Source organism: Erpetoichthys calabaricus, chromosome 9 (assembly GCF_900747795.2).
Source record: "Erpetoichthys calabaricus chromosome 9, fErpCal1.3, whole genome shotgun sequence".
NCBI lineage: Eukaryota > Metazoa > Chordata > Cladistia > Polypteriformes > Polypteridae > Erpetoichthys > Erpetoichthys calabaricus.
This window is the reverse complement of record NC_041402.2, coordinates 184550829-184566169: the sequence shown is the minus strand read 5'-3', so window position 1 is coordinate 184566169 and position 15341 is coordinate 184550829. Positions and strand designations below refer to the sequence as shown.

Below are 15341 nucleotides of genomic sequence, written 5' to 3'. Positions count from 1 at the left end.
CCAAACACAGGGTCACGGGGGTCTGCTGGAGCCAATCCCAGCCAACACAGGGCACAAGGCAGGAACCAATCCCGGGCAGGGTGCCAACCCACCACAGGACACACACAAACACACCCACACACCAAGCACACACTTGGGCCAATTTAGAATCGCCAATCCACCTAACCTGCATGTCTTTGGACTGTGGGAGGAAACCCACGCAGACACGGGGAGAATATGCAGACTCCATGCAGGGAGGACCCGGGAAGCAAACCCAGGTCTCCACTGCGAGGCAGCAGCACTATCACTGCGCCACCCCAGTAAATACATAATAATATGAAATGTGAGCACAAGTAATTGTGTCACAAAATATATTTTTGTTGCTTATTTCTTTATGCATTTGTTTAATTACAGGCTGTGCTACCCGTTTAAGATGAGCTGAAATCTAAATTATCGACGTAGACCTCAGCATTAATGTTTGCAGTGCATCAGTCAATGCCTATGTCTCTGTTATATGCTATTTGCTATGGGATTTGTGAAAGCAGTATTGATGGTTGTGATGCTCCATCTGGCAGAATGATAAATGCAATGCATTTTATTACTAAAAATGTTTGTGATGCGCCATCTGTTGGAGTAACAAATGCAGTTCATTTTGTTTTCAAAAATGTTTGCATTTGTTATTCCAAAAGATGGTGCATACCAAATTATGTGTCTTTGTTATATGCCATTTGTAATTGGATTTGTAGATGCAGTATTAATATTTGGGATGTTCCATCTGTTGAAATGACAAATAGAATGCATTTTATTACAACAAATGTTTGTGATGTGCAGTCTCTTAGAATGGCAGAGCAAAGCAGATGCACACTCAGACACTTGTCCTTTTATTAAGGTGGATCTCTTATTTATGTCAGTGACACTGGAATATACAGTCAAATGAATACTGACATTTTCGCTTATCACACTTGGGTATGGGTTTATGAGTCCTGTCTTCTGATTACTAAACTGTCAGTGGAGTGGGTGTAAACGTTCAAGCACCGCATTTCCAGTAGACATTTGAGATGCTGACTCCTGAGGATGAATTTTGAGTTTCTTGAATTAAAGTCGCAACTTCACACAGGAATGCTGAGACGCTTTCTTGCACAGTGTCCGACAGACGCAGTCAGAACTTTGCACATGTGCATGAGCCACAGCGTCCCCAAATCAAGCGCAGCACATGCATCCACTCTGCAGACAATTCACCAATCAAAACATAGGACTTGCTAGAGCCCGCCCTCTCATCTTTGACAAGTGAAAGGGACAGTTTTCATTTCAAGTCTTATTTTACTATCACAGAAATAAATACATAAAGAAATGAACAACAAAATACATGTCATGACACATTTCATTTTGTGACACATAGGCAGGCAATGTGTGGCATAGTGGTTGAGACTTTGAACTTTGGTCTTCCAACTCTACCATTTAGTGTTCCGATTCCACTGGTTGACACTGTGTGACCCTGAGCAAGTCACTTCACCCGCCTGGGCTCCAGTTGGAAAAGCAAAAGAAACCCCTCCAAAAGGACAAGCGGAAAGACAATTTTCTTTTGAATGGTTAATAAAGTATATCAAATCAAAAACAACCAGTTGTATGTCAAATGTTGTACGTCTCCAGGAATAAAGACATCAGCAGCAATAATAATGTATACACCCATTTCATGTTGTTATTTATTGTCACATATCGCAGTACTTTTATTTGTTTAATTAGTTGTGTTTTGCATAGTTCCACGCTGTCCTTTATATGGTTTGCGTGCCAATTTGTTTGGGCGCTCCTAATACGTGTAATACGGTATGTCGTTCACCTATCCCGACGCCGTTTCGGCTTCCGTATCCACCACAACCAATCGAAGGCGCGTTTCTTCAGCCGGCGGTCGGCGATGTCTTCCGTGAGACGGCGGCAGGTCGATGTAAACAAACGGCTCCAAGAATTCGCGAGCTAAAAAAAAAAGACACAAATAAAATAAAACAGCTTCGATATAGAGAAACTAAGAAAGAAAAACGGCAGCTCCCGCTGATAGGACGACCGCACCCCCGTTACACAAATACCTTATCCAAGGCAGGAGTTGGACAGAAGTCGTCTCTGTTTTCTCGCCGTTGTTTTTTTTACTTTAAATTGTTTATTTTTTCTTTTTAAATCCCTCCGGTTTAATATGCTACAATGTTCAAGAATGTGTTCGCTTCCGGCTTCCTGGTGCGCACGGCGCATACGGTGCTCACCTGGTCAGTCGCCCTGGTTCTCTTCTTGCACGACACAGGTAAGCCTCACCTGTCGGGTTACGGAAAGTTATGAGCGATAAATTAGTGGCTTAAACAGTCTAAGGTGTAAATGACAATGGCTTGCATTATCTGAACTAGAGTGGGCGAACGAGGATGTGATAAAAGAGACTGAACGGCCAATCCGCGTCGGCATTCCTAAAATTGAGGATAAATTCGGTTATAAATGATGTACAGAGCCACGGAAGGAGTAAAACAATAAGGGCCTCGAAAGAAAAGATCAAATGTGTCGAGGCAACGTGTTGCCGTTTTAGTTGTGCCGAGCTGACTGCGTCTTGTAGCGCATTTGGGTAAGGGGTTAAGGTTAGAAAGCAAATCTTGATGTTATTTTAAACGTTGGCCCATCGGTCATCTCCACTACCTCTGTCTGACAGTTTGTTCATTTTCTGTTGTATTGGAGACTCATTAATCGTCCCCATTTCTTTCGGGGTCGGGAACACCAGCGCTGCTACTTTGTACACCTTGAAGTTTCACAAACAGATGTTTAATGACACACTAACCCTTTAAAACTCCGCCACCGTTTTGTCTGTTTTCTGCTACTTTGCTTTCACTGGCTACAACTTCATCATCCTTCAGTCAGTGTTCACGTCCTTCCCCTCAAAATGTAAAAGTCCGACATTTCACTTTCAGAATGTTAACACCTGGGCCCAGTTGTTCAAACTATTTAATCGGGATAAAAATGATCTGGATTTTGAAATCCCTTGTGCTATTCAGGATCTGGTAATTCATTTTGCTTTCATGCTGGTTTTTCAAAGCAACACTAGATTGGATCACTGTTATCCAGATACAGAATATTCAGGATTACCAAATCTGGTTTACTAGTGCTTTAAATGGAACCCACAGTGTAGCCTACTGGCTATGTAAAGAACAACAGGCGGACCAAAAATACCAGTAGCCAAATAGCCATCATGTGTGTTACTTAGAAGAAACAGAAAACAACACAATAAACATCCATCCATTCAGTTTCCAACCCGCTGAATCCTAACTACAGGGTCACGGGGGGTCTGCTGGAGCCAATCCCAGCCAACACAGGGCACAAGGCAGGAACCAATCCCAGGCAGGGTGTCAACCCACAGCAGGACACACACCAAGCACACACTAGGGACAATTTAGAATCGCCAGTCCACCTAACCTGCATGTCTTTGGACTGTGGGAGGAAACCCACGCAGACACGGGGAGAACATGCAAACTCCACGCAGGGAGGACCCGGGAAGCAAACCACAGGTCCCCAGGTCTCCCAACTGTGAGGCAGCAGCGCTACCCACTGCGCCACCGTGCCGCCCCCACAATAAACAAATTTTTCCATTTCATTTATAAACAGCAAGATTCCATTTCAATCTCACAAGAATAAATGAATGAATGACTGAAAGAATAAAATATTTCCTCACATATGCACTGTGGTTACTTTTATATAATTGTAAAACAAAAAAGTCCAATAGTCAACAAAATAAGGGACATTTACAGTTCCTCATGGGTACAGAGACCAGCTCTTTCAAATTCTGCTTTTAGGAGTTGGATTTCCATTCTGACTTTAGTTTGTTGTAGTTGGGTAAGGAGGAGTTGTTCCTTTGCCAGAAGAATCTGCACTTCTACTCTTTCACTTTCTCTTGTAAGAAGCACCTCATATGCGTCACCATCCAGGTTTGGAGAATGCTTACGCTTTTTTTTTTTTAAGGTTCTGTGACAACAGCTGGCTCTATCTGTGAGGATCCACCTTCTTCCTCAACCACTTGACTGAGATTGAGGACAAATATTTCCTCTTCATTAGGAGGACCAGGCCCACCTTCCTCTGTAACTGTGGGCTCACCATCGAGTCCATGCAGAGCTTCTGATTTGTCACCACCAATAATGTCAAGGACAATGTCCGTATTCTCACCCCTCTTGAAAGGCTTGTTACCCGTTGTGGGGTTTTTGGCTTCAGCAAGGTCCTTTGTTGCCTTGACTTTAAGGTTCTTCCATCTTAATATGACTTGTTTTGTGGTCCTTTTCTGACCAGCCCCTATAGCATTCACGTTCTTGGTGATGTCCTCCCAAATGTTCTGTTTGCATTTCTTGGTCACTTCTCTCGCCTTTAATGAACTAAGCCCTCATACAACTCTTGTTATTAGTCTGGACATTGGAGACAGTCAGACTGTCATCATGGTGACTTTGGACAGAAGTAACTTTTTCTTTTTTTTTGCGTCACATTTATGTTTGCAGATTTGCGGAAACAGGAAGAGAACGGCGAGCTGCTGCAGCCTGTGCTCTTCGTCCTGCTGGTGCTCGCCTCTGTCTTGCTGTATTTTGCAGTGTCCTTGATGGATCCTGGGTTCATCCTCTCCGATAACGAAATGAAGGTAAGTAAGAGAGAAGAAACACCTTAGTGATGTCCCATCCATCCTTTATCCAACCTGCTATATCCTATCTACAGGGTCACAGGGGTCTGCTGGAGCCAATCCCAGCCAACACAGGGCACAAGGCAGGAAACAAACTCTGGGCAGAACGCCAGCCCACCGCAGGGCACACACACTAGGGACAATTTAGGATCGCCAATACACCTCACCTGCATGTCTTTGGACTGTGGGAGGAAACCCACGCAGACACGGGGAGAACATGCAGACTCCACGCAGGGAGGACCTGGGAAGCGAACCCAAGTCTCTGTACTGCAAAGCAGCAGCGCTACCCACTGCGCCACCGTGCCACCCTAGTGTTGCCCCTATTACTGGTAATATTTACACACCAGCTATGATACCACAGCTGAAGTTCTGGCCACATTTCAAAAACTCCAAGTTATCAAACATCCAGCTAACGTTACTGGCGCTGACGTCAATGGATTTGGTGAGTGGGGGTCAGAGGGCAATGTTGAAAACACTGGAAAACGACTTATTTTATGTCAAAGATATAGTTACATGCAAAGCAAAACAAATTAAAATTAGATGAGAAAAATAATCCATAAATGGTATACAACATATAAATAATGCACACTTACATGAGAGATGTCTAATTAAAAGAAATAGAGTCCTTAAAAATATAATATTTTGAAGTATCTAAATGACAGTCCTATGAAAATCTTTAGGGGATCCAGTCCAGAAGACCACCCAGTCCCCACTGGCCATTCTGCCTTCCATGTTCTTTTCTTAAGACTTCGTCTCAACTGATGACAGACGTCCGTTACACACAGAACTGAACTTCACTAAATCAGGGTGGACAGCCCCTATAAAGACCCCCACAAACTGTTATGTGAGGATTGAATACACAATGGGCGGTCGGAAAATCAAGAGTCCACCTTATGAGAAGGATTTAGGAGTCACAGTGGACTCTAAGCTATCGACTACCCGACAGTGTTGAGAAGCCATTAAGAAGACAAACAGAATGTCAGGTTATATAGCACCTTGATGTGTGGAGTACAAGTCACAGGAGGTTCTGCTCAAGTCTTTATAACACACTGGTGTGGCCTCATCTGTAGTCATGTGTGTAGTTTTGGTCTCCAGACCACATTAAGGACATAGCAGCACTAGAGGGGGTCCAGAGAAGAGCGACTAGGCTGACTCCAGGGCTACAGGGGGCGACTTATGAGGAAAGATTAAAAGAGCTGAGCCATTAAAGGAGATGAAGAGGAGACCTGACTGAAGTGTTTAAAATGATGAAGGGAATAAGTCCAGTGGATCGAGATGGCGACATTAAAATGAGTTCATCAAGAACACGGGGACACAGTTGGAAATTTGTTATATTTAAATTTCACACAAACATTAGGAAGTTTTTCTTCACACAAAGAATGATAGACACTTGGAATAAGAGACCAAGTAGTGTGGTGGGCAGTAAGACTTTAGGGACTTTCAAAACTCGACGTTTTTTTGGAAGAAATAAGTGGACTGGCGAGCTTTGTTGGGCTGAATGGCCTCTTCTTGTCTGGATTGTTCTAATGTTCTAAAAACCCGCTTTATAAATCCCTTTCTTCCCACAACCACATGTCTTTTTAATAAGAAATATCAGAGAGAATAAATTACCAGAAGTGTAGAATTTTTCTTATATAAAGATTTTAGGGAAAAATCTACAATCACACTACTAGTACCAGTTAGCAAAGAATCAGTTTTCGAATGCGGTCAATGTTTTTAGAATTTCTGTGTAAGTTTTTAGCTGGGCTTGTCTCTGCTTTGTTTAAAAGAATTAGTTCTGAATACTTTCAAATCATTTTCATTTTTGTCCAGCATTTTCTGGCTCACCCATACGAGAAAAGTCCCGCATATGATATACTGTTTGACTCCTCTTGATGTCTGTTTATACAAAACGTCAAGCTTTTTGGGGGTTCCCCTCTTTATTTTTGGCCTTCCAGACCCGAAAAACCCTTTTTATAGGCCAATTTTTGTGCAGGAATTTACACCCTTATTATATAAGGAGTAAAACAAGTAGGCGTTTTCAGCAAAAACGATGAAAAAAACTAAATAGTGGCGCCTGCCACATCAACTAACTCCAGTGGTCCACCTCCTAATGGAATATGAGGAGTCAAAGTTACTACTTTTCACAGAATTTCGAAAAAATGGGGATCAGTAAGGGCTGTGGAGTGTCGATGTCAGCTCTTTTGAGGTTGGTGATAATTATTTCTGATATTTGAAATATTTATGAAATATTTTTGATATCCGATTCTTTCCCAGTGGCCATAGCCCTCACTTGAGCCACTCCCAGAAGATTACAAATAAATTTCAAACATAAGCATGTCGGCTGTCATTTTAGACAATTTCAAGATCAGTGATGACAGATGTTATTTTTTCCTTTTCTAGCCCAATATGGACCTCTCTCAGAGGGTAAAGAATAGATAGATAGATAGATACTTTATTAATCCATCCATCCATCCATTTTCCAACCCGCTGAATCCGAACACAGGGTCATGGGAGTCTGCTGGAGCCAATCCCAGCCAACACAGGGCACAAGGCAGGAACCAATCCCGGGCAGGGTGCCAACCCACCGCAGGACACACACACACACACACAAACACACCAAGCACACACTAGGGCCAATTTAGAATCACCAATCCATCTAACCAGCATGTCTTTTGGACTGTGAGAGGAAACCGGAGCGCCCGGAGGAAACCCACGCAGACACGGGGAGAACATGCAAACTCAATGCAGGGAGGACCCGGGAAGCGAACCCAGGTCTCCTTACTGCGAGGCAGCAGCGCTACCCACTGCGCCACCGTGCCGCCTACTTTATTAATCCCAAGGGGAAATTCACAAAAAAAAAAAGGAGTTAACAGTGAAGCAGAGAAAAAGGTAGAAAAATAATACATGGAGCTGCTGGAATAGCTGCCACTCGCGGCGGCGCCTGAGTCATAAAAAGAATGACAAATTTCTATTACAATTGATTGTAGTGAAAAAAGTCAAGCAAAATGACCCCTTTTATTGGCTAACTAAAATAATTTCAATATGCAAACTTTCCAGGCAACGTGTTGGACAGTTATCTTATCCAAAGATCTTGACCATACATTGTTCTTCTCTCTTGTTAAATGAATCTTAGCCTGAAGAGGTCTTTTAATTTTTTTACATTTAAGATTTCTCACTTAAAGATTTACCAATGTTGTTACTTGTCCTAGAGTGTATATAAACTCAGGGAACTCCAGTTTCTGTATCACATCTCGCCTGAAGAAGGGGCCTGAGTTGCCTCAAAAGCCTGCATATTGAAATCTTTTTAGTTAGCCAATAAAAGGGGTCATTTTGCTTGACTTCTCACTACATCCATAATGGCTAACACGGTACAACATCCTAGTACTATTACAACTGAGAACATTTAGACTATAAACATTGGAGTTTTTTTATTTTTTGTTCTTTATTTCACCTTATACAATTTCTTGTATTAGGAATTTGTTAGTTTTCGCATACCCCTTGGGGTCAGCCCTGGAGCAATTACAGGTTGAGGGTCTTGCTCAAGGGCCCAGCAGAGTAGGATCTCTTTTTGGCAGTGACGAGGATTCGAACCGGCAACCTTCAGGATACCAGCGCAGATCCTTAGCCTCAGAGCCACCACTCCGCCCAGTTGAAGCAGACATTTTAATATTTCAAATATCTGACACAACTAGTCTTCTGCCTCATGAAGCAGATCATTACATTTCGTATAAACATCCTGAGTGAGGGCAGCTTAGGCAAATTTTACATTTTCATGTGTAACGATTAAATCCTTGAACAGCAAACTCCACACATAAAGAAAACAAACAACTGTCTTCTCTTAGTTGAACTATCTGGAAAAAAACAAACAAACAAACTCCCTTCCATGTCGCTTTCTTTCCAGTTTACATGTGGGTTGAGTGAAGAGCAGCAGGAAATGATCCCTCAGACGTCAAAGGCGCTGAAACAGCGACGCTGTGGCTACTGCCTACTGCAGGTAGGACGTGCTTTACTAAACTCATCTTTATCTGATGGTGTTCTCCGTGGTGGCTTACAATCCCAAGAGTACAATTTCCTTGTCAGGTTAAGTGACTTGCCGAGAGCCACCCGACGAGTCAGTGGTTGGGACTTGTAACAGAGAATGTCACACTGTAGCCACCTCCCTACAAGACTTGTATACTTCTTGCTACCTTGACAGGGCAAAAAAAAAAACAATTTGAAGGACCCCTCAACATCCTGGTTTTCACCTGTGGCCCTCTGGTAGGCACTACAGGTCCATTAAACCAAGGACAAACAGACTCGGGGTCAGGAGCCATTACTACATTGAATCTCAACATGCACTGAGCATCTCTCTTTTCTCTCTCCTCTCCCCCCATTTTACGTTATTAGTATTCTTTGTATTGTTTTCATATTCATTGTGCAATACCTGCTTGATCAGTAATATTACTTGTTAGTAATACCGCATTGTTACTTTAGTATTTACTTAGCAGTTTTATATGTAGTATAACTTTATAGCTTACATGTAGTACTTTATAGCTGCTCTGTAATTTCATTATACATGGTATAATGACAATAAAGGCTTCTAATTAATAATTAATTCTGTCCTCTATAAACAGCAGCCAATGAGAGCCAAGCACTGCCAGACCTGCAAGCGCTGCGTGCGACGTTATGACCACCACTGTCCCTGGATAGAGAACTGCGTGGGGGAGCGGAACCACCGGTGGTTCATTCTCTACCTGTGGGTCCAACTGGGCGCCCTGCTTTGGGGTTTTCACTTTGCCTGGTGAGTAAAACGTTATAAAAAGTCAAACAGAATTTAGCCAATTCATCCAAAATGACACATTTATTTGTATGTCCGTTTCCAAGCAAAATGACACCTTTTATTGGATAACTAAAAAGATTACAATATGCAGGCTTTCGAGGCAACTCGGGTCCCTTCTTCAGGCAAGATGTACAGCATTTTTCGCACCATAAGGCTCACCGGATTATAAAGCGCAATATCAATGAATGGGTCTACTTTCATACATAAGGCGCATCGGATTATAAAGCGCATTCAGCGAAACAAAACAATCAGATAAGTCAAAATTTATTCATCTCATTCACAATAACTAAACATTGTTCAGTTGTAACCTAAAATACAAAACAATACACTCACTTTTTCAGTTCATTTCTCTTCCACAAATCCATCAAATTCTTCATCCTCAGTGTCCGAGGTAAATAGTTGGGCGATTTCAGCATCAAGCATGCCCGGATCTCTCTCGTCATTATCCGAGTCAGTCTCATTGCTGTTACTTAGCTGCTTAGCAATGATTCCGCCCTTGAGACTGACGCCTTAGCCCAGGCATCCACGATCCATTGGCAGATAGTGGCGTAACTCGCCCGGCGTTGCCTTCCTGTCTTGGTGAATGTGTGTTCGCCTTCTGTCATCCAATGCTCCCACGTAGCTCGCAATTTAACTTTGAATGACCTGTTGACGCCGATATCTAACGGTTGGAGTTCTTTGGTTAATCCACCCGGAATGATGGCAAGCTCCGAATTAGTTTGCTTTACTTGGATTTTGACAGTATCGGTGAGATGGGCGCACATGGAGTCGCAGATCAATAGAGACGGAGATTTGTGGAAAAAGTCATCCGGTCTCCTGACGTAAACTTCTCTCAGCCACTCACTCATCTTCTCCTCGTCCATCCAGCCATTTGGGTTAGCTTTGATGATGACGCCGGCCGGAAACTTTTCTTTTGGCAAAGTGTTCCTCTTGAAAATGACCATGGGTGGTAGTTTCTGGCCATTAGCCTGGCAACCGAGAACTACAGTGAAGGATGACTTCTCGTTCTCTGTGGTGCGTATAGATGCCATACTGCTTCCTGTTTTCTCGACAGTACGGTTCACGGGGATGTCAAAGGTAAGAGGGACCTCGTCCGTGTTGGTGATGTGTTCTGGCCGGATCTTTTTTTCAGTGATCTTGTTCTTGCAGTAAGTGTGGAAAATGGCCAGCTTTTCTTTGTAATCCTTTGGCAGTTGCTGCGAGATGGTAGTTCTTGTGCGGATGGAGAGATTGTCTTTTCATAAAACGGAAGCACCAAGAAGGACCTCCTCGAAAGTCAGTGATCTTCATGTCACGTTCTACCGCTGTTGCCTTGAGTCGAATAGAGACTGTAAAGACGCTTCTACCTGCTGTTCTCTGTTCAATAACCCACTGTTCAACTTTGTCCTCTAACTGTGGCCATCACGCTTTGTTCCCTCGGAAACTCTGTTTGGTCTTCTTTACTTGGCGCAGGTCATCTTCTTGCTTCCTCCACTTCCGCACCATTGATTCATTAATGTTGAATTCTCTCGCAGCTGCTCTATTCCCATGTTCTACTGCGTGCCTGATAGCCTTGAGTTTGAAATCCGCTTCGTAAGCATGTCTCTTAACAGGTGCCATTTTGGGGTCCTAATAAACACACCATAATACTGTATGTTGAAGTACAGTACGTATTACTCCACGAGGCCCCTGACTACGGTAGCCGTAATGTTCCAACAATCCATCAAGCGGTGCGACTTCGTAGCTTACCAAAGTCATTCTAAAACATTTTGACAGATTTTTGAGCACCGTGTACCACATAAAATCGGTTCAAGGTCAGTAAGCACAACCAGAATTCATACATAAGGCGCACCGGATTATAAGGCGAACTGTCGATTTTTGATAAAATTAAAGGATTTTAAGTGCGCCTTATGGTCCGAAAAATACTGTAATTACAAGATGTAATCTGTGATCACATCTTGCCTGAAGAAGGGGCCTGAGTTGCCTCGAAAGCTTGCATATTGTAAGGGGTCATTTTGCTTGGCTTGTTTTTTCTAAGAACACCAATGTCAAAATGTTTTGGAGAGCGGAGAGATCAACCTTACTGAGACCTTCACCTTTCTTTATTTTCTGATATTGTGTGATGGGCACGGGTGAGCTGGTCATGTGGCACCTTGTTTTGTGTCTCATTATTGTTTGGCAGCTAATTAAAGAAAAAGGAACAACTATGGGGCCTGAATCAACTTAATTAAAATTAAGACAAAAGAAGTTAATTAGCAGCAAAAACTAATGAAGAAGATGGTTAGAATGAGAACCTGCAGGCACTGCGGCCCTCCAGGACTGGAGTTTGCCACCCCTGCTCTATTGGATGTTATCTGTTTCTAATTAAAATAGATATTAAAACAAATTTTACTTTTATACTAAACCTTAGTGGATCACTTTGCAAAAAAATTGTATTTTGCTTCAGTGTACTTATTTCTTAAAGGTAATGTCATTTTGTACAGTATAGGTATGTATTGTATGTCCACCTACCACTTTAATAGTATTACCCAGAGTGCTGTGTGGTTGATGAAACTAGGAATGTGGCACATGAAGAAATCAGTCATCTCTTGAAGTGTACACTATATTGCCAAAAATATTTGGACGCCTGCCTTTACACACACGCACAAACTTTAATGACATCCCCTTCTTAATACAGAGGCTTTAATATGGAGCTGGCCCACCCCTTTGTAGCTGTAACAGCTTCACCTCTTCTGGGAAGTCTTTCTACAAGGTGTAGGAGTGTGTTAATGGGAATTATTGACATTCTTCAAGGAAAGCATTTGTGAGGTCAGGCACTGATTGTTGGCTCGCAGTCTCCGCTCTAATTCATCCCAAAGGTGAGGTCAGGGCTCTGTGCAGGCCAGTCAAGTTCCTCCACGCTAAACTCGCTCATCCATTTCTTTATAGACCTTGCTTTGTGCACTGCTGCACAGTCATGTTGCCATCCCCAAACTGAAATTGTCCAAAATGGATTGGTATGCTGAAGCATTAAGAGTTCCTTTCACTGGAACTAAGGGGCCAAGGCCAACCCCTGAAAAACAACCCCACAGCATACTTGGCACAATGCAGTCAGGAAAGTCTCGTTCTCCTGGCAACCTCCAAACCCAGACTCGTCCATCAGATTGCGTAATTGGACACGTCTGAACTGCCCTAGAGTCCAGTGGTGGGCTTTACACCACTGCATCCGATGCTTTGCACTGCACTTGGCGATGTAAGGCTTGGATACAGCTGCTCGGCCATGGAGACCCTTTCCACGAAGCTCTCTGCGCACTTCTCGAGCTTCTGGAGGGCTGTAGCTATCGCCTCTGCAGAAAGTTGGCAACGTCTGCACACTGTGCTTCCGCATGCGCTGTCCCCACGCTGTGGCCTACCATTTCATGGCTGAGTTGTGGTTCCCAGTTGCTTCCACTTTGTTATAATACCACTAATGGACTTATTGCACAGGTGGCATCCTATCACGGTACTACGCTTGAATTCACTGACCTCCTGAGAGCAACCGATTCTTTCACAAATGTTTGTAGAAGCCATCTGTATGCCTTGGTGCTGAGTTTAGACACCTGTGGCCATGGACGTCATTGGAACACCTGACTTCAAGGATTTGGAGGGGGGGTCCCAATACCTTTGGCAATATAGTTTATGAGTGGTGACGAGAATGAGCAAGAGAAAGGGACAAACAAAATAGGCAAGAGAGGTGAAGACGTGCTGTCAAATCTGTGCCCAGGTTGGGATATTTGGCAATAATGGAGTAGCAGCAGTGTCCATTAGTAGTGTAAAACAAAATAAATTTAATTCAGAACAGTACAGTATATATCAGGGTGGTCCAGATCTAATTATGCAACTGTTCAACTGACGACCGTCTCCCCGCCATTTTGGAATGCAGGGCAGGTGCTGCCATCTATCGGCAACAAAAAGAATTTTAAGTGAAATCTCGATGTGCAGGGCCGGTGCTGTGAATTCTCAATGTAATAAACTTAAGTTATAGCGTAATGAAAATTGCATAATTAGATGTGGACCACCCTATACTAAAGCCATTCTACTGCTTATCTACCAAACTGTCAGGTATGCTTTATGCCATGATATACAGTAGAGACAAGGCCGACGACTCGCCAGTCAGGCATGGGTGCTGTGAAGATTGAATTCACACATCAAGAACACTCGTTTTCCAGCAGTAAGCAGACTTTTTCCTAAATGGCATGAAACTTGATTATTTTTTTTTTTACTCCCTCCCCCCGTCCCCCCCCACCAGGTCTGGATTCAGCTATGCTCCGACTTGGAAGAGCTGGCTACAACAAAATGGCTTCCTGTTGGCAGCTTTCTGCCTAGTGGCCGTGTTCTCCGTTGTGGTGATTCTCCTGTTGGGCTGCCATCTCTACCTGGTCTCCTGCAACACCACCACCTGGGAGTTCATGTCTCGCCACCGCATTTCCTACCTGAAGCACTGTGGGACCGACGAGAACCCATTTGACCAAGGAACCATTCGCAACCTGTGGAGCTTCTTCTGTGTTTGCCATACGGTTGTTTGGGAGAAGGTCTACTTCCGAGAAGGCAGTGACCCAGTTTAGGTTAACTTTCATCTTCTCTATCACACTTTCCAATCCAATAAGTAGACTAAGAACTCATTTTTGGGTTGTGTGGAAGCAGACTCTTGGCCTATTAACCTACTGTATTAGTTTATTAACAAAATTTGTCAATCTTCTGATTTTGTTCAACTCACATGACTAAAATCCTGTCATCCAGATGCATGTGGGCAGCACTATGAACAAAGAGAAGAAGTCGGAAGTATTAACTACTATATAGAAACAAAGTGTTAAATGGCAACTTGCATATGAGTAGTGTGTGGCACTCTGTAACGGACAGAGTCCTCCTGTAATGTGCGATATCTGTGCTGTGGGTGGGTGTTTGTGTAAAGCTGCCATTGTCTTCGTAATCCAGAACCAATTGTGGCCCCTTGTGTTGAACCATTAGAGTCACCGCAGGAGGGGCATGCGGCCCCAACTGTCAAGTCCCTTCACACTGACACAAGTGACAGAAGCGCATCCCAAGTTCATGTTCTGTTTAAGCTCTTAACTGAGAACAAGCACTGAGCAGCAGCAATAATTGAAGCCGTTATGCCAGTGGGTCGTTGGCTTTTATTTATTAACGATCACGCCTCGGGGACCGTGTTTCTGTTGAAAATGACATGAGGTTATGATAATAGTTATTGGAGGAAAATACCGTAGAACTGGCCTTCTACTTGTGCACAAGACACTGTTTTGGTAAGGCGACTGTTTACTCTATGCATTTTATATGAAGACAGTAACTTTTTACAAATTATTTGTGAGATTAGAATATGTCAGTTTGTGATCTTAAAAATTTGTAATATTTTTAAAAATAAACCTTGTCCAGTCGTGGGAACGATTACAGCTAATCAATTACACACAGATGAGAAAAGTATCAGTACACTTCTACTATTTTAAAAGAGAATCACAATTTTCCATGAAATAAGTTGAAACTGACGAAAGTAAATCAGCAGTACACATTGCCAATTCCACAGAGTAGACCCTCTACTTTGGATTGAAGACTTAACAGGTTTTAACAACTAAAAACATATGAAAAATAGCACGGACAAACATTTTGTGACCCCAACCTAATATTCTGAGGCAGTTAACTGTAATGCAGCACTTTGTGTACCTCTGAGTGAGACGTCTGCATCTCTCAAGTGGGCCAGCTGCTGCACTTCTCTTGGGCTTGATGGCTGCCTTCTCCCAGCTTGCCACTTTCACGTCTTTCCATGTGCATTCAGTTGGATTCCAATCAGGCCACTTCAGTACTTAGCAGTTTGGGATGTGTCTTGCTGGAGGACCCCGACCTAAAACAGAGAACCTTCCGACACTGGGC

General features: G+C 43.1%; 1 protein-coding gene across 1 annotated transcript; it reads left to right on the top strand.

Moving 5' to 3' along the window:
• Nucleotides 1–1729: 1729 nt before the first annotated feature.
• On the top strand, nucleotides 1730–14854 carry zdhhc12b (zinc finger DHHC-type palmitoyltransferase 12b). The gene is made up of 5 exons (XM_028808608.2): nucleotides 1730–2269; nucleotides 4488–4624; nucleotides 8547–8639; nucleotides 9259–9425; nucleotides 13711–14854. Exons 1-5 carry the CDS (start codon nucleotides 2173–2175, stop codon nucleotides 14024–14026), a joined length of 810 nt encoding a protein of 269 aa, XP_028664441.1. The 5' UTR covers nucleotides 1730–2172; the 3' UTR covers nucleotides 14027–14854.
• The last annotated feature ends 487 nt before the right edge of the window (nucleotides 14855–15341 follow it).